This window comes from Neofelis nebulosa, chromosome 4, assembly GCF_028018385.1.
Source record: "Neofelis nebulosa isolate mNeoNeb1 chromosome 4, mNeoNeb1.pri, whole genome shotgun sequence".
Taxonomy (NCBI): domain Eukaryota; kingdom Metazoa; phylum Chordata; class Mammalia; order Carnivora; family Felidae; genus Neofelis; species Neofelis nebulosa.
In genome coordinates, this window is record NC_080785.1 from 108,285,156 (window position 1) to 108,303,842 (window position 18,687).

The window sequence follows — 18,687 nt, forward strand, 5'->3', positions numbered from 1 at the left end:
CAGCTACTTTCTTTCCCGGGCATGGCTCACCCAGGCTGGAGCCTCGGGAGCTCTAGGGAGGAGCGGCAAGGCGAACCTGCACCAGGGAGCCCGGCCCTTCTCTCCCTGGCGCAGACAGGGGTGGCTCACCAGGTCCACCACCACGTCCTTGTGGAATGTGCTCCTCCACTCAGCTGCCACCTTGCACACGTACATGACGGCCTCTGGGTCGTCCGCGTTCACGTGGAAAATGGGGGCATTCACGACGCGGGCCACGTCAGTGGGGTAGGGTGAGGAGCGGGCCATGCGCGGGTCTGTGGTGAAGCCGATCTGCAAGGGACACCCAGGCAGGGTGGGCAGAGCGCCACCAGCTGGTGGCCACCCGGCTGCACCAGCCCCACCAGGACCCCAAGTACCTGTTTAGGGTTACTTATTTATTTATTTGTAAATTTACATCCTTATTTTTTTAATGTTTACTCATTTCTGAGAGAGAGAGAGAGCACGCGCGTGAGAGTGAGCGGGGGAGGGGCAGAGAGAGAGGGAGATACAGAATCCGAAGCAGGATCCAGGCTCCGAGTTGTCAGCACAGAGCCCGACCTGGAGCTCGAACTCACAAGCTGTGAGATCATGACCTAAGCCGAAGTCAGACACTCAACTGACTGAGCCCCACAGGTACCCCTAGGTCTTTAAAAAATTTTTTTGTTGTTTCTTATTCTATGAACAAAATTCATACATGTTCAATATACAGAGTTTGGAAAACAGTATAAAAAAATGAAAAGTTAAACAAAGTTGTGTATCTTTCCACCAGCCAGTGGAAATATCTTGATGTTTTTCTTTGCACATGTACACATGTAACCTATGTTTAAAATTCTGAATGCTATTCTCTAACAGCCTATAATAACTAACCCTAACTTTACCGTAACCCCCACTTTTCCTCCTGAAGCATTCAGGGTTGAGTTGTAGAATTCCCATTTCCTAAAACAGGGACATGCCCTCACTAGCCTGAGCAGTTCCATGTCCTAAATACGTAACCTGACCCACGGTGTCCACACACACTGTGCCTGATGACCCACCTTTCTGCCCCCGGTCCAGCGTCCAATCCAGCACATCACCCCGTGCCAGTCTTGTCTCATCTGGAAGGCTCCCCACCTCCTCGGTTTTCCGAGGCACTGGCATTTGTCTATGTTGGTGGCTTGTGGTCAATCCGCTGTTGCGGGACACATTCTTACACAGGGTTGGTCCAGCAACATGGACTTCATGTGCGAACTCTCCCAGCAGGGAGAACTGAGGCACAGGGCGAGCACTGTGGACATTTCCGAACAGCAGTAAACTGCTCTTCAAAAGTGTGAGCATGCGTGTCTGTGCCCCACGCTCTTGCCAGCACAAATGAGTGCCCTGTGCTTCCTCTCACTGCACGGGGACTCTTTCTCTAAGACATCAGATATTCTAATGCTTATACGGCACTGCCTCCTACGGCTCTGCCAAAAGTTATGCAAAGGCTTCTATCGTCAGGCATATAGCTTATTTCCCACTCTTGTACCAACATGGTTTTGACACACACAGAAAAATATTTAGCTCCCGAAGGCTTCCTCAGGAGAGAATTTTAGAAGGTTGAATCTGAGGCACGTTCTTAGCAAGACAAGGGCCAGGACGGCAGCCACTTCTCCTGCTACAGATCTTACCGACCCCACGCACGCCATCAACTGTGGCATCAAAATCAGTGAAGAGATTAAAGAAAACCCTTGCTAAACTGAAGCTCTTACAGAAGACTGGGCATCATTTATCACACGTTGCTTTCACATACTCTCCTTTATCACACTAGCTAAAGAGATGAGAAATAGAAACCGATGAGGATGTTAACTGATGACAGTTCTCATGGACACGTCTTCCACAGTCTCCTCGCCTGGGAAATGAGCACAGGGACTGGTGAGTTAGTGATCACAGCATGCGTGCCGTCTCTAGTGCCTCACAGGAAGGAAACTGCTCTGGAAGGTTAAGACCTCAGGCCCTCGGCTGCCCCCCACCCCAATGTCCGCCAGTTACTAGCTTCTGTGTCTTTAAGCACATACGGATGTGGGCACACACACGTGTGTGTGGAGACGGTGTGCTCTGTGGGTGTGCATGCACACAGACGTAGGGAGATAGGTGTTTACACACAATACCTTTCTGCACGTAACAGATCTTGTAGGTCATTTCAACAGTGTATGAAACAGTTGAAACAGTTTCACTGCGTGGTATTAATCACTTCAATAACTTAGGCCAGTGCTTATTCGTGGGCCAGGCACTATTCTGAGCATTTCATGTATATTAATTTTCATGCGTTAATTCACGTAAGCCGTATGACACACATGTGGGTACACCATAAATTATGTAACCAGCTCCCCATTGATCTAGGGATGGAAATTTTCATGTCTGGTCTTGTTGCATTAGCGATGTCTTTAAAGACATCGTGAGGGCACCAGTGGGAAGACCCCACTGACTGGAACTGCTGGTGTGAGAGCCAGAGACCCTGAGGTCAGCCCTGGCTGGAGCCCTGTCTCCCTCAGCCCTGAGGCTGGTCCCCAGCTGGAACAGAGCTGGTTGCTGAAGTTCTTCCTGTCACTCCACTGAGACCGGATTTCTGGTTGTTAGCACCCATGGTGCCGACTCTGCCGTCACATTCTTGCTGTGTGAATCATTCGCTCACAGGAAGGGAGCCCTCATGCTTCCTGGGCCTTCTATCTTCTGGGCTACACGGGCCCAGCTTCCTGGGAGGGTAGTTTCCAGACACTGCCATCCTAGGACACTCTCCCCTGGATCCAGCCTCAGACAGGTGCAACCAGGATGCTTAGCTTTCTGTCACAAGAAGTCTGACACACCCAAGGCCTACCTGTACCGTTTTTGTGTAACGTGATTCTTAAATCGGAATGTTATTAAATGTTTCTATTGCAGAGAAGGAGGGTTTCACCCCAGTGATTTAACAAACCAGGAAGAGAGGCTACATTAAATCCAAAGCAAATAGAAGGAAAGGAACAACAAAGAGCAGAAATCAATGAACTAGAAAAACAGGAAAATACAGAAAATGCAATGAAGCCAAAGCTGTCCCTTTGGAAACAACAACCAATCTACAACCACAGCAATTGAAAACAAAAAGAGAAAAGACATGAATTATCAATATCAGGAATGAGATAAGGGATTCCAGGACAGATGCTAATAACAGAACATCACAAACTCTAAGGACACAAATTGTAATTGTACGACTTACATGAAAGAAATTACCATAGTTCACTCAAGAACAAACAGACCTGAAGAGTCTATGTATACTAAAGAAATGGAATTTATACTTAAAAGAAATGTTCTCGTAGGGACTTGCACTTCTGGAAGATGAAGGAGGTGAACCTTTCCCTATTCTTCCTACCAAGGACAATGGAAGCCCCAGGACATTATCTGTAGAGTAAACATAAAACTCTGAAGGTAGACAGAAGTCAGACTAGCCAGGGACCATAGGGCCCGAGGAGTGACTCAATGACAGGTCCCAGGACGTCTCCTCCTATACCCTGGGCTGGGTGCTGGAGCAGGTTGCTTGGCAACACCAGCAGGAAGAGCCTGGGTGGCTCAGTTGGGTAAGTGTCAGCCTTCTTGGTTTTGGCTCAGGTATGATCTGAGGGTTCATGGGTTCGAGCCCCTCGCTGGGCTCTGTGTTGGCAGTGCAGAGCGTGCTTGGGATCCTCTCTCTCTTTCACTCTCTGCTCCTCTCTTGCTTGCACGGTCTCTTGTCTCTCAAAATAAATAAACTAAAAAAACCCCCAAAAACAAAAAACAAAACACCAGCAGGCACAGGCAGGAAAGCCAGAGGACCAAGACACTATTAGACAATCGCCACCCTGCTGCAGCCAGCCCACAGAAAACACCGTGGCCCTTCCCCACCCCCACCCAAGATGCCTAGGAGGTGGGCCTCACAGAAGATTTAAGTAAGATCGGAGTCTCACAACACAATGCTCAAAACATCCCAATGTCATTTGAAAACCAGTGGAATGTTACACCAACACCTGGGAAAACCTCATGGAATAAGAGAAAGCAATCGGCAGTCAGCACCACGATGACACACGTTAGAATCACCTCACAAAGACATCACAAAAGATGTCAGGAAAATACTTCGATGAAATTACGAACATGCCTGGCATGCGTGAAAAAAATAAAAGCTCTCAGCAAAGACACAGGAGACATAAAGAGAACTAAGTGGAAGTTTAGAACTTAAAAGTAAAGGAAATTGGGGGAAAACCCTGAATATTGGTCTGTATAGTGGAACAGGGCAGAGAGGAAAGAATCAGTGACCTTGGGATCACCCCAAATCTCAAGGAATAGAGACTGAAGGGCACCATGAACAAAGCCTCAGGAAATGTGGGCTCTAACAACATGTCTGACGTTGGTGCCGCTGGAGACCCAGAAAGAGGGGGTGGGGCTTAATAAATGTCTGAAGTAAGAGACACTGTCTGCAGAAATAAACATAAAAGAGGGGGTGAGAGACCTGTCTTCTGGAAACTGAGGACATTCTGATGAAAGACACTGATTATGACACAAATAGAAAGATATACCATGCTCATGGATTGGCAAAATAAATATTAAAATGTCCAAACTGCCCAAAGCCACCTACAAATTTAACTCAATCCCTATAGAAATACCAGTGGCATTTTTCACAGAAATAGAGCAACAAATCCTAAAATTTAGATGGAACTACAAGACCACGAAGAGCCAAAACAGTATTGAGAAGGAAGAACCAAGCTAGAGGCACCACATTCCCTGATTTCAAATGATACTACAAAGTGTAATGATCAAAACAGTGGTCCTGTCATAAAAACAGACACATAGACCAATGACAGAATGGAGAGCCCAGAAATAAACCCATGCCTCTATGGTCAATTAAGTTATGACAAAGGAGCCAAAAATATACAATGAGGAAAGGACAGTCTTTTCAACAAACGGCATTGGGAAAACTGCACGGCTACATGCAAAAGAATGAAACCAGACCACATTCTTCCATCACACACAAAATAAACTCAAAACAAAGACTTGAATGTAAGGCCTGAAAACCATAAAACTCCTGGAAGAAAACACAGGCTGCAAGCTCTTGGATGTTAGTCTTAGTGACTTTTTGGAAATGACACAAAAAGCAAAGAAAACAAAAGCAAAAATCAACAAGTGGGGCTCTATCAAACTAAAAGTTTCTGCACAGCGAAGGAAACCATTACCACAATGAGAAGGCAGCCATGGAATGAGAGAAAATATTTGCAAACTGTATATCAAATTGTATATATGGGATTCATACTCCAAATACATTAAGAACTGATACAACTCAGCAGAAAACAATCCAATTAAAAAACAGGCAGAGGATCTGCACAGATATTTCCCCAAAGAAGACATCCAGATGCCAACAGACACATGAAAACATGCTCCATATCACTCATCATCAGGAAAATACAAATCAAAACCACAATGAGATACCACCTCACACCTGTCTGAATGGCGAAAATCAACAACTCAGGAAGCAACAGGTGTTGGCGAGGATGCAGAGAAAGGGGAGCCCTCGTTCACTGCTGGTGGGAACGCAGACTGGTGCAGTCACTCCGGAAAACAGTACTGAGGTTCCTCAGAAAGTTAACAATGGAACTACCTTATGACCCAGTAATTCCACTTCTGCGTATTATCTGAAGAAAACAAAATCACTAATTCAAAAAGATACATGCACCCCTATGTTTACTGCAGATTTATTTACAATAGCCAAGACACGTAAACAATCCAGGTAGCCATCAATGGATGAATGGATAAAGAAGATGTAATATATATACAATGGAAAATTATTAGGAAATCAAAGAAGGAGGGGCGCCTGGGTGGCTCTGTCGGTTAAGTGTCCCACTTTGGCTCAGGTCATGATCTCGAGGTTCATGAATTTGAGCTCTGCATCAGGCTCTGTGCTGACAGCACAGAGCCTGCTTCCTATCCTCTGATCCTCTGCCCATCCTTGTCTCTCTGCCCCTCCCCTCCTGCTCTCAAAAATAAATAAACATAAAAAAAAAAACCCCAAAAACAACTCAAAGAAAGAAATCTTGTCATCTGTGACAACACGCATGGACCTTGAGGGCATTTCGCTAAGTGAAATAAGTTGAAGACAAATACTGTATGAACTCCTTTGCGGAATTTAAAACAAAACCAAACCCAAACTCATAGAGAACGTTTTGGTGGTTGCCAGAGGTGGGAGTGGGAAGGAGCATGGGTAAAAGGAGTGAAGGTGGTTTGGAAAAAAAGATACAATGTTTGAAAATTCCCCAAATTTGTCAAAAGATACAAATCTACAGATTCAAGCAGCTGAATGATGCCACGTCACGTGTCATGTGGGTGGGGGAAAGACGGTCTTCTTCACAGGTGGTGAGGTGTAAGGCAAGCCCCCCCTCCTTGCCTCACACCCAAAAGCTAACTCCAGGGGGTCACAGACATAAGAGCTTAGAGGGAAACAAAGGAGGAAAAGTACAAAACTTTCGGGCTTCAAAAAACAACTCAAGAAAGTGAAAAAGCCATAAAGTAAGAGGAAACATTTGCAAATCATTTATCTGATAAAGGGCTTGTATCCACAATATATGAAAAATTCTCGCAACTCATAACAAAGAATCCAATTTATAAATGAGCAGAAAATCTTTGTGGATATTTCTCCAAAGATCTACAAATGGCCAATAAACACATGTGAAAATGCTCAACATCGTCAGTCATTAGGGAAATGCAAAAACCAGTTCACACCCTCTTTGATGGCTGAGACAGAAGGGAGACAGTAAGAAGTGTGAGAGAAGACCCGGGAAAGTGGGAGCCCTCAGACACTGTGGACGTGGGGGGAATGGCGGCCTCCTGGGAAAACAGTCTGTGGGGTCCTCCAGAGGGTACTCAGAGCTACCATGTGACCCCACAACCCCGCTCCTGGTACGTGCCACACAGAAGCCTGCGCCCGGAGCAGCGTTATGTGTATCAGCCAGGAGGTACGAACGGTCCAAATGTCCGTCAACAGACACGTGGGTGGACAGCACTTGACAAAGCCACAGGACAGCTATCCACGGCCATCACAAGGATGAAGTCCTGACTATGATGTGGCTAATGGCTGTGTAGGCCTGGGGAGCACGGGGGGCAAGCATGTGACACCTAAGAGACACAGAGTTTCTTCAGACGACGTGATGCTCTACAAGAGTGAGGACACCAGAAGCCGCTGTCTGCTGTGGGGATCCCAGCTCAGTAAAGCTGCTGAGACAGAGAAAACGTGGAGCAAAGCCCCAACAGGGTGGACGGGAAGAAATCAGGTGCCATGTAATCGAGCCCTGAACGCAAAGACAAGGGAAAGGCCTTCCCATGGCCAACACTCTGGGCCACCAAGCCTCCTGCCGGCAAATTCCACTCAGTGTTTACAGAGGAAGTTAACACCCACTCTACACAGGCTTTTCCAGAAAACAGAAGATGAGGGAGAAGTTCCCAGCTTACTTTATGAGGCCAGCGTTACCCTGCACAGCCAGACCAGGCCGACACGGCCAGAACACCACAGAGCCACGTGGTGTGTGAGCGGACACAAGAGTCCCACGCTCAGAGTGGATTCACTGTCCGCAAACCAGTTGACCATCTTCAGAGACGCAGAAAAGCATCTGCTAAGAAACACCAGCCCCTTGTGATAAATACTGCCTACAAACTGGGAACTGCCTGCAAAGGCACGGACAGAAAACCTACTGCAAGCACCACACTTAGCGGCCAAGACTGAGCACTTTTGTCCTAAATGGGGAACAAGGAAGGGACGTCTTCCCTCCCCCCTCCACGCTCTGCTTACATCCTGGCCGCACAACAGGAAAGAGAAACACCAGGTGTTTACGTATGTAGGTTGGACACAAAGAAACAAAACGGTCGCCAAGACAGGGCTGTTAATACAGAAATTCCAAACTATCACAAAAAAATTAGTAAAAGCGAGTTTAATAAAGTTGTGGGATAAAAAATGCAAAACTGAACTCTATTTCTATATCCTAGTAACACCTGGATATTAAAGTGTTTAAAAAGTACCCTTTATGATAGCCCCCAAACAGTGAAATATTTAGGTGTCTCACAAAACACGTGCAGGATCTATACTTGGAGGATTACAAAATACCTAGACAGAAATTAAAAAGAATCAAAATAATGGAGAGATTTACATATTCTCAGATCAGAAGGCTCAGTGTTGTTGCAGCTGTGGCCCCTCCCTAGCGGACATACCTGCCAGCGCACTTCTAATCACAATACCAGAGCTTTGTGGAAACTGACAAGCTGCTTCTACAGTTTGGATGAAAAGGCTACCAACTTAGAAAAGCCAGAACAATGTGAAGAAGGAAGGAAGCCGGAGGACTCCCACGGCGGCCTCCAGACACACAGCAGAGCTACGTCATCAACGTGGTGTCAGCAGAAGGGACACATGCACATCAGTAGAAAAGAACAGAGGCAGAACAGACCTGCAGTCACGTGGTCAATTCATTTGACAGTCCTTTCCACAGACTGTACCGGAACAAGTGGATATCTACACCCACCTCGAAACTCCAAATACATCACAGACTACACCCTATAGAAAAGATGAAACTGTAAAACTTCCAGATGGGGGAAAATCTTCGTGACCTCGGCAAGGCAAAGTTCCTTTAGATCTGACATCAAAAACATGATCCAGGGGTGCCTGGGTGGCTCAGTCGGTTGAGCGTCTGACTTTGGCTCAGGTCATGCTTTCACAGTTCATGGATTTGAGTCCAGCGTCAGGCTCTGTGCTTTTGCAGGGTCCTTGGTCCCCCCTCCCCTTCCCCTGCTTGTGCCCTCTCTCTCAAAAATAAACAAACATTAAAAAAAAAAAAAAAGAAAGAAAAAAGACAATGCATTGTCCACATTCTTATAAAAAGACATGTATCTTTATAATCAGAAAAGAGCAACTATGCTAAAAAACTGACACACGCCATCCTAGGTAAGACTAATATGAGCACAAGGGCCCTTGGGAGGGTCTGACCACAAACCCGATGCTGTGGCCTCAGTGGTCTCTGTCACCAAGATGCAGAGGCTGCCTGGAGCCCGGGTTACCTGGTTGTTGACGACCACGTGGACGGTGCCGTGTGTTGTGTAGGACGGCAGGTCGCTCAGATGGAAGGTCTCGTACACGATGCCCTGGCCGGCGAAGGCAGCATCTCCATGCAGAAGGATGGACATGACCTATACACGTGCAGAGAACACCCCAAATCTGACAGAGCCCTGACCACCACGTCCACAAGGCACCCCAGAGACAGTCACTTGTCTGCTTTCCCAAAAATAATGTTTTAAAAAAACTTTTTTCTTAAACGTTTATTTTCGAGAGACAGACAGAGCGTGAGCAGGGGAGGGGCAGAAAGAGAGAAGGAGACACAGAATCCAAAGGAGGCACCAGGCTCTGAGCTGTCAGCACAGAGCCCGACGTGGGGCTGGAACTCATGAACCGAACCATGAGATCATGACCTTAGCCAGTCAGTGGCTCAAATGACTGAGCCACCCAGGCACTCCCCAAAATAACATGTTTTGAGACCATTTCAGACTTAGAAGAAGTGGCAGAACACAAGACCCCCTAGACTCCTTCCAGTGTGTCTGCCCTGCATCTGCATACCTGTCACAGAGCCCACGGACCCCATGCTGAGCACAGCAGGTGGGACCCTCCACCAGGGCAGCAATGCAGGCCAGGCCTTGACCGGGAGCAGCCCATTGCCCCTCCTGTGTCCACAGCCCAGACAGGCCCGGGGTTCTGGGGTGCTTCATGAACAGGCTCAGGAATGGCGCCCTCTGTGCCAGGACACCTCAGCTGTGTCCCCCATTCACCCAGCCGTGTCCCCCGTTCACCTGTGTCCCCCATTCACTCAGCATTTCCCCTGTGTCGTGAGAAAGGTCTCTGTGAGGACCTCAGTACCCCGCTCCTCATCAAACTGCCCGGCTGTGGTCGCTCCAGCGTGTGTTTGCTGGGGCTCCAGAAGAGCCTTCCCTTCTCACCCTTTACGTGTGCTACTGCAGGTTCAGGAAGCCCTAGTCCGTCTGGGAGGCACCACGGGCTCACAGAGCCCTAGTCTGTCCAGGAGACTGTAAACGATTAGTGTGATAGTGACTCTGTGGTGCCCACCATCCCAGATTTGGCATGGGAGCCCCGTGCTATCTGGATGGGCTCCGTGGCTCCCGCGCCTCCTGCTCTCTGGCCGGGCGAGGTTCAGCCTCACGCTGCGTGGCCCCCGCACAGCCTGGAACCACATTTCTCTGGGAGCCTGTGTCCTTGAGCAGAGCACGGGATCCAAGATTAGTATTTGCACACAAGGGTGTCTCCTGGTGTCTGTGTCTCTGGCAGGATGGCAACACTGCCCCACGCCCTCCTCCCTGCATGTCTGTGAGCACCTCTTGCACCATGAGACACTGTTCCTGCCGCCTCGACATATCCCCAGCGCCCCTGCTCCTGACAGCCTCCCGTGTGTCTGTCCTCAGTGCCAGGAAGGGAAGGTCTGTGACGTCCTTCTTGGGGACAAAATCTAGATCTATTAAACAGAACCCTGCGTGTCCTGCCTCCAGATGCTCACGAGGACAGGGGGATGGTGGACATGGTGCTAGGTTTGTGCAGGGGCCTGCTTGGTGCAGCTGGGGGGAAGGTCACGGGAGCCCTCCTCCCGTCATGCTGTGTCTCCTGAACTGGTAAAGCCACACGGGTGTCCCAGAGGCTCCTTCGGCGTGGTGCTGCTTGCTGACGCCACAGGTGCCCAGCGTTCCTGGTGTCTGACAGGCCCCGGTGTCCCACACGGACCCTGGCAGGAGCGGGTCTCAGGGCAGCCACCCCTCTATACCAGGGGCCGCTTTCCCACAAACACCCAAAGGGCCAATAGGGCCAGACTCTGCCTTGGTCACACCTACAGAGGTTACATGACTGTTCTTAAATGCCAAGTGACATGGTGTAACAGACCCCAGCCCGGCATCCTCAGCGGAACAGAAACTGCAGACGGTGGGGTCTAGGTTCATGGCCGAGGCGGGTGCGGGCTCACACCTGGGCAGCAGCGCTCCCCAAGACCGGAGCCTCTCCTGGCCGCACATCACATGGCAGGACCTATCCAGTGCCGTCGCCTGGAGCACGTTACCTGTGCCTGACAGCTTTTGCCTGTTTCCTCCCTCTCTAGGATGCTCCCAGCACTCCCACTGAGTGCTGCTTTGGGGACAAACGAGGACACCACACGGAGCTTCCTGCCATCTCGCTCCCTGCTCGGCTCCCAACGCCCCAGCGAGCGTCCTAGCCCAGGACAACGGAAATGCTGGAGGCAATGGTCATGCTGGCCTCCTCCCCATCCCTCCCCGGCCACCCTATTCTTGCCGGTCCCAGGGGCTGCATGGGGTCCCTTTCCACCTGGAGTGTGTACGGCACCGCCCAGGCCCCTAAGCCCCTGGGTGTGGCCTTCACATCCTGCCCCTTGTCTGCAGGGCATCCGTCAGCGCAGGAACCACTTCCTGTTGCCAATGCCTGGCCCAGACCCATTGCCGCTAACAATGTCCCTTGTCACCCTCTGCGTGTGGTACTAGTGAACCTATGGGATTTTGAATCACAGAACCCGGTAAACGAATGCTCGGCTCCACCTGTAATGAGCTTAACTCGTGTAAAGGTTGCCCTGGGCCAGCGGTCCCCTCTGCCCTCAGTGCCCTCGACAGGCCTCTACCCTAGCCCGTCTTCATCTCCAGAGAAGGTCCTTTTTTGGAAGACCAGCTTCACCACAGACGTGATGGTGGCAGCGGCCCCTCCAGCCCAGCCCTGTGCTCACCACCTGGGAGGGAGCACTCTGAAGGCAAGCCTGGGTCACCATATACAGGTCCCTTGAGGTCCGCTCAGAATACTTTGTTAAATGCCAGAAACTCGAGGTCTGAGATACGACTGGGCCTGTGAGCCCATCCTGGCCGGCCCCCCACGGCCTTACCTTCTTGCCCTCTGTGTCCCCGCAGTAAAACTGCTCGGCCTTGGTCTTGCCCATCACCACGGGGTCTGCGGCCTCGAGGTGGGAGGGGTTGGCCACCAGTGACAGGGTGATGTTCCTGTCGGTCACGCGGTTGATGCGCCGGTGGTACATGCCCAGATGGTACTTCACGTCCCCAGAACCCTGACACACAAACAGCAGTCTTGGCTCTTGGAGGGAGGGGTTCAGGCTGCTGTGCTACATCCAGTCCTAGGACTCCCAACCTGCAAAGGTTCTTCCCAGGACGGCTCCCGCCCATGGCACCGGGAGGAGGTCCCCTGCCAAGGAGCACATCCTGGACCCCCAGCAGGAGGCCTGGGGGTTGTTGCTGGGCCTCTGACCTGTGGCCATCCCTCTTTTCTCAGAGAGGACGGCTCCGGGCACGTCCTCTATGAGTGGGGTGGAGTGGGGTGGAGCCCCCACCCCTGGAGGCCGTCCTGAGAAACACACGGAGAGGGGATCCCATGTGGGCTGAGCTGCGCCAGACGTTTCTGGGAGAAAGTGGGGGCCTCACCTCATCGGCAGCCTCCAGCTTTGAATCGAACTGGCAGAAGATCTGCTCCAGCTCCTTCCTGATGACATTGGCAAGCACGTTCAGCCGCCCCCTGGGACACAGAGACCGGTGAGCGGGGATCAGCTGCTCTGGGCACCTCAGGCCACGGTGTGGCAGGAGGCAGGAAGGCGGAAAACAGGCCGCTGCCCATGGGGAACACTCCACTAGCCCCTTCGGCTGCGGCCCCACATGGTCGGGGATGGGGGAGGCTCATGGGGACGGTCACCGGGGCGGGCACCTGTGGGGCATCCCCATGATCACGTAGTCCACTCCATTCTCACTGGACTTGTCGATGATGGTCTTGAGCGCAGGAATCAGCACCTCACACCCCTCCAGACCAAAGCGCTTCTCGGATGACCACTTTCGCTGCAGGAAATCCTCAAACCTGGACAGGGACCGAGTCACCCCGAAGAGCCAGGTCACCTGGGCCAGTGCGGCTCGCAGGGCCTGCAGCCCCGCCTCCTGCAGCGACCCCCTGCCCTGAGTGCAGCCCCCACCTGGTAGACCGCACGAGCCTGGCCAGCAAGGTCCGCTTCTCCTCGTTGGTGAACTGCATGATCCCCGGTGTCTCAAACTTCTGCCGGATCCACTGGCACTGCTCCAGGTCATTGATGAACATGAACTCCACCCCGATGTGCTGACAGTACGCCATCTGCTTCACACACACAGACCCCATCAAGGCTGCTTGCCCAGGGCCGCTGGCCGCCCACCCAGCTAGGAGGCCAGAACAGATGCAGCAGAGCCGGCTGTGACCCAGGGCAGAGACCAGGGTGGCGCCAGGCCTGGGTCCACGGCCCCCTCTCGCTGCCAGTGTGGCCGCGAGGTGCTTCCTTGGGGTCACGCTGTGCCCACTAAGCAGGGAGGGGCAGCGATAACCATGGGGACACAGTGCTTCCCTTTGTGGCAGGAGGACGGAGGCACCTGCCAGGGGACCGGACGACTCTGGGAAGATAGTCTCCCTGAGCCCAAGGTCAGACTGTGCCTGGTGCCAAAAGAAAGAAGGGACCACACTGTTGGTAGGTGATGGAGCTCAATGGCCACCTAAGATTTGCAGGTGCTTAGGTTTTAAATTCAACTTTTAATGACTGCCTCCTCTTGGGAAGGCCGGGTCCTACAGCAGCGTGCTTGCACACATTGCAAAGCAAAGGGCCCTGAATAGAGCGAACGCATCCCATCCATGGTGCAGACGTTGCCACTGGGAGGGAGGCCGTGTGTCCTGTGGGAAGCATGGGCTCCCTGGACAGGAAATGGTGGGGGGGGGGGGACACAGGAAGGCCAGGAGGGCCCAGCCTCAGGGTGGGGGGCCTGGGCCCAGGCCCGTCTGTATCCTCCACCAGTTCAGGGTGAGAGTAAACCCCAAATCAACACATGAGCTAAAGAAGAAAGCACCTGGTGTGGCAACAGGGCTATTTTATGAACCCCAAAACGTCTCCAACAGCCACACCGTCCAAGCACTCAGTACCAGGTTCTGTCTGTGCCCCATTGGTTTTTACAACAGATACGGAGCCTACTGGCACAGGGCAGGGCAGGGACATGCCCCAGGCCCTTTGATTCTGTCATCTGGAAGAGTGCGCGTCTCTGCACACTGCTCCATGATTGTGAAACAAAGGAAGGTTTGCCCTGAACTCAAAATAATAGCCAAGCACTACACACGCCATCATGCTAGCCAGGAGGAGGACGACCTTGTCTGGGGATGAAGAGGAAGCGAGCTGGGGAGGGCCTTGGTGCTTCGGATCAGTTCATCAGCCAGGTCAATGAGGGTGTCTCAGTGATAACAGAGGGTGCAAGAAGTCCGGGGCTGGGGCTGCTGGGCCGCCCTCCCTGACTGCACGGTTAGCACTAGCTTCACGGTGCCAGGCTGACCCACAGAACATGTAACACAGCCCAAACAGAGTGCCTCTGAACATGAACCCTCCTCCCTCAGCTTCAAAAAGGTCTTCCTGGGGTCTCAATACGATCTTCAAGGCCCAGAGAGAGGGGGAGTGAGATGGAGGGGAGGGCAGGAGTTAAGAAGGGGGGGAGGGGAGAACAGGAAGGAAAAGGGGAAGGAAGGAGGGAAAGGGGAAGAGGGAGAGATGGAGAGGAAAGCAGAAGAAGTGGGGAAAGGGGACAGGGAGAGGGAAGAGGGAGGGGAAGGAGGAGGGGAGGGAGAGAGGGGGGAGAGGAGGGGGAAGGGGGAAAGATGGAGGGGAAAGCAGAAGAAGGGGGGGAAGGGGAGAGGGAGAGGGAAGAGGGAGAGGAAGGAGAGGCAGGGAGAAGGGGAAAGGAGGGGGAGGGAGGGGGAAGAGGGAGAGATGGAGGGGAAAGCAGAGGAGGGAAGGGGAAGGGAGAAGGGGAGGGGCAGGGAGAGGAAGAGGGAGGGAGAGGAAGGAAGAAGGGGCTAGAGGGAACAGGAGGGGGACAAAGAGAAAAGAGGAAGGGGGACAGAGGGTGAGGGCAGGGGAGAGAAGGACGAGGGAGAGGAAGGGGGCAGGGAGAGAGGAGAAGGAATGGAGAAGGAAGAAGGGGGCAGGGGAGGGGAGGGGGAAGGAGGAGGCAGGGGAGCTCTGGGCACAGGTGGGAAGAGGGCAATGACAGGTGCCCCTGACACCTGCTCACACCTGTGGGGCATAATTTCCCTGAGGGAACACTTAGAAGATCAAAGGAAAGATCAGGCAGAAACTAGAAACGAGTGAGGTCAGTGTGGGTTGAGCTACTAACTGGGACATGTGGTTACTGGGACCTGGACGCAGTTTTGTTTTTCCCATTCCTGGCTCCATCCCCAGGAGAAACAGCAGCAAGTTTGAGGGGTGGTTCTCAGCCTCTCTCCCTAGAAACAGGTGCCGAGTGGCCCTGGCTGCAAGCAGATCGTATAGCCCTGGGGCCCCGGGCCTGGCCTGTGGTTCTGGCAGCGCACGTGCACCAGCAACCTAGTGTGGACAGGCGTGCGTGAACGTCCGCACCACCGGCAGGCAGGCAGGTCTGCCCAAATGCCTGGCCACCATGAGCACAGCACTGGGGTGGGGATGTGGGCACCCTGGGGTTGGGACACGCTATGGTCAAGGTCCCACACCTTAAGAGTGGGCTCCTGGGCTGAAAGAGAGCCGTGGGGCTCTGCTCCCTCCCAACGCCGGGGTCAGGGCCACCGGGGACTCCAGCTTGAGGAGGTCAAGCACAGGGCTCTGAACATCTCCACTGTGCTCTGGCAGGGGAGGAGGGCTGAGCTCCCCACTGGAGACCATCTCTGTGAAGGGAAGGAGGGGCAGATGCACAGCATGAGCTCCTGTGCCGACTGGTTCAGTCCCTGCCTTCCGGAGAAACTGTCAGCTCTGAGATGGCTGAGGTGCCTGCGGGCAGGGGTGTGGCGTGCACAGGCTCATCTGGATGAGGACAGGTCTACAAGGGGTGCTGTTTCTGGGGTCTAGACCAGGAGAGCGCCTGGTCAGGAATGTCCCAGAGAAACACAACATGAGCACACATGGAATTAAAATTTTTCTAATAGCGCTGAATGAGTCCTCAGACCATGTAGTGAAGTATCAACACGTCAGGTCTTTAATACTAAAAGGTTACTCAGATCCTCTGTACACTTCCAGTGCTCAACCGCCACAGGTGGCTGCTGGCCACGTGTGCACAGAGCGGGTCTATACACTGCAGTCAAGGTGCACATGGAGGAAGAGGAGGGACCAAAAGTCCATTGCCTTGGCCAATCCTGCCCACCCCTCCCTGATGTCCACCTTCCCTCACGCTTCCCCGTGCTCACCTGTCCCCCATGCCCACCCCTCCCTGATGCCTGTCTCACCCCAATGTCCACCCCTCCCTGCCATGCTCACCCCTCCCCCATGCCCACCCTCCCTGAGGTCTACCTTTCCCCCCTCCCCACCCTTCCCTGTGCTCACCTGTCCCCCATGCCCACCCCTCCCTGATGCCCCCCCCCACCATGTCCACACCCTCATGCTGGCACCAGGTCACCAAGTTTCTACATTTTACCCCACAGCCTAGAAGTGACGAAGACCAAACTGAGGTGCTGATGCCATAGGCCACTTGTCACAAGTTAGACAATGTCACCAACTCAGACCTTTCTAAGCCACCGTAGCCACATGTGGTACCACTGAAAGGAGCATTTTGATCAGACCCCACCGGCTAGAGTTGGGTCCCCATTGTCACACCTGAGTCACAGGGCTGGGGCTCTGGCTCAGTGGATGCAGGTGTCAGTGGTGGTTCTAGGGCCCAGCCTGCAGACCCGCTGCCCGGTGTCCTTCAGCTGGGGATTCCAGGAACGCCAGGTGCCACCCGTGATTCAGAGCGTGCATGCCAGGCAGCACCCCAGAAGGCTGCACAAACCCGCGGGGAGCCCACTGCGGAGTAGTTTTTTTCTCAGTCTGTCTGAATGGGCAGTGTCTGCATATGGAGCCTCCCCCCACCCTGTGTAGACCGCGGGGCTGGACACCAGCAGCCAACAGCAGAGCCCTGTGTAGTCCTAGTGTGTGTGTGTGCGCGCGCGCAGTGCCCAGCAGGCTGTGAGGCCCAGCCCCAGAAAGGAGAAGGAAAAGAAGAAAACCACAGAAGGACCCTGTCTGGGGTGGGGACCTGCCGGGTGGCCTGGGGCTCGTCCCAACGGGGCCCAGAAGGTGGAACTTGTGCTCTGGGGGACCTCACACTCCTGAAGCAAGCCACTGAGCTTGGGACGCACAGAAATGCTTTTTCTTCTTCTATGGTTGATTGTAAAAATAAAAAGCATGAATCTTTATCTACAAAATAGCAAAAATGCTCCCCGTTACCTTACATTAAAAAAAAAAAACAAACAGAAAACAAGACAAACAACTGCCTCATCTGGAGGCCCTCCCCCACCCCCTGCCTGCCCCCACCCCATCTGGAAGCCCCTGTATGTTCAGGTTTGCAGCAGGTGCACTGGGTTTCTGTGCAGGCACCCTGTGCCCCCTCACCTCCAGCCGCCGGATGATCTCCCGCAGAGGAAGTGCTGACTCCTGTCCCCCGATGAACGTGGTCGTGGGCAGGTGGAAGACCTTGTCCAAGTCAGACTCATCCAGCCCGTAGAATCCTGCATGGTGAGGAGAGAGGGGCACAGCCACACGGGGGCCATAGTTTATGGAAAGGGGAAGGGACTCCCCAGGGGAGAGAAAAGAGAAGAGCAAAGGCATAAAAACCTCTGATATATATGAAAATAAGTAATGTCTTATAGCTAGGAACACAAACTTTAGCAACAAACAGCTGTAAACATTACTGGTGTGGTAGTTAAACAGGAAAAACGTCCATATTATGTGTGTACTAGTCCAGTGAACCAGTTTCTCATAATTTAGGAAGCACTGTACTTCAAGGTCCCAAAGACATAAATTTTGACTTAGAAAGGCACTGGGTAAGTTAATCAGAAAGCAAAAGAGAAGCAGTTAAGGGAGGAATTCAGGTAGACACTGAAGAACTGGTGTAGAATAGGGCCAGGACCTTGTGTGCAGAGGTGGCGGGCGGGGCTGGGGGGGCTGGGGGACCGGGGGACTGGGGCATGAGGGCACGGGCCGCGGCCGCCCTGGACGAAGGTGTCCCTCCCTTCTAGGAACCGCACATCTGCACCCATCCTGCAAGTGGAAGTGCACAGGTACCCCAGTACCACACCAGCAAGGACCTGCTGACTAACCGCTAGTATTTTCTACGTTGCCAACCACACAAGGCGCCTCTGTATCTGAAAGTGTATTTCAAACTGACAAAAACGTGAAGGGAGGGCTCTTTCTCAGGCATGACATGCTTGTTTCGTGTCAAGGTAAGTGTCATGGGGAGGAGACCTGGCAGACTGTCGGGTAACACAGCAGGCAGGGTCACTTCACACCAGCATCCCAGATGCCAGGACGGACAGGGAAGCTCTACGCCAGCGCGCCGCGGTCTCTGTCACCTGGCTGTGCAAGGTCAGACTGTGTCCTGGTTTCTGCCTACCCAAGTGGCAACAAGACGCGACAGCCCAGTGTAGGACTCAGGCAGTTGCCGGCAAATACGGTTGTGTGTCTGAACTGCTGGGAGGTTTGTAAAATTGTATATTTCCAGGCCCCATCCCCAGAGCTGACTCACTGGCGGCACATGGGCCAGGAGTCCCCCGGTGTTCCCATTCAAGCTGCCATGGGAACCACAGCTTTTATGTCTTTAACAATTCTGTACACGTTTTGTAAGACT

The 18,687-nt window shown here is 52.6% G+C and overlaps 1 protein-coding gene across 5 annotated transcripts in view; it reads right to left on the bottom strand.

Moving 5' to 3' along the window:
- Nucleotides 1-18,687, bottom strand: part of OGDH (oxoglutarate dehydrogenase) — a 65,676-nt gene that overhangs the window by 6,744 nt on the left and 40,245 nt on the right. For all 5 annotated transcript variants that reach the window (XM_058725664.1, XM_058725662.1, XM_058725665.1 and 2 more), the window contains 7 exons: nt 17,454-17,569; nt 13,029-13,183; nt 12,770-12,916; nt 12,493-12,583; nt 11,943-12,122; nt 9,067-9,195; nt 130-309 (listed from right to left, as the gene is read on the bottom strand). In XM_058725664.1, coding sequence (XP_058581647.1) covers nt 130-309; nt 9,067-9,195; nt 11,943-12,122; nt 12,493-12,583; nt 12,770-12,916; nt 13,029-13,183; nt 17,454-17,569 — 998 coding nt within the window. The remainder of the gene's footprint in view (nt 1-129; nt 310-9,066; nt 9,196-11,942; nt 12,123-12,492; nt 12,584-12,769; nt 12,917-13,028; nt 13,184-17,453; nt 17,570-18,687) is intronic.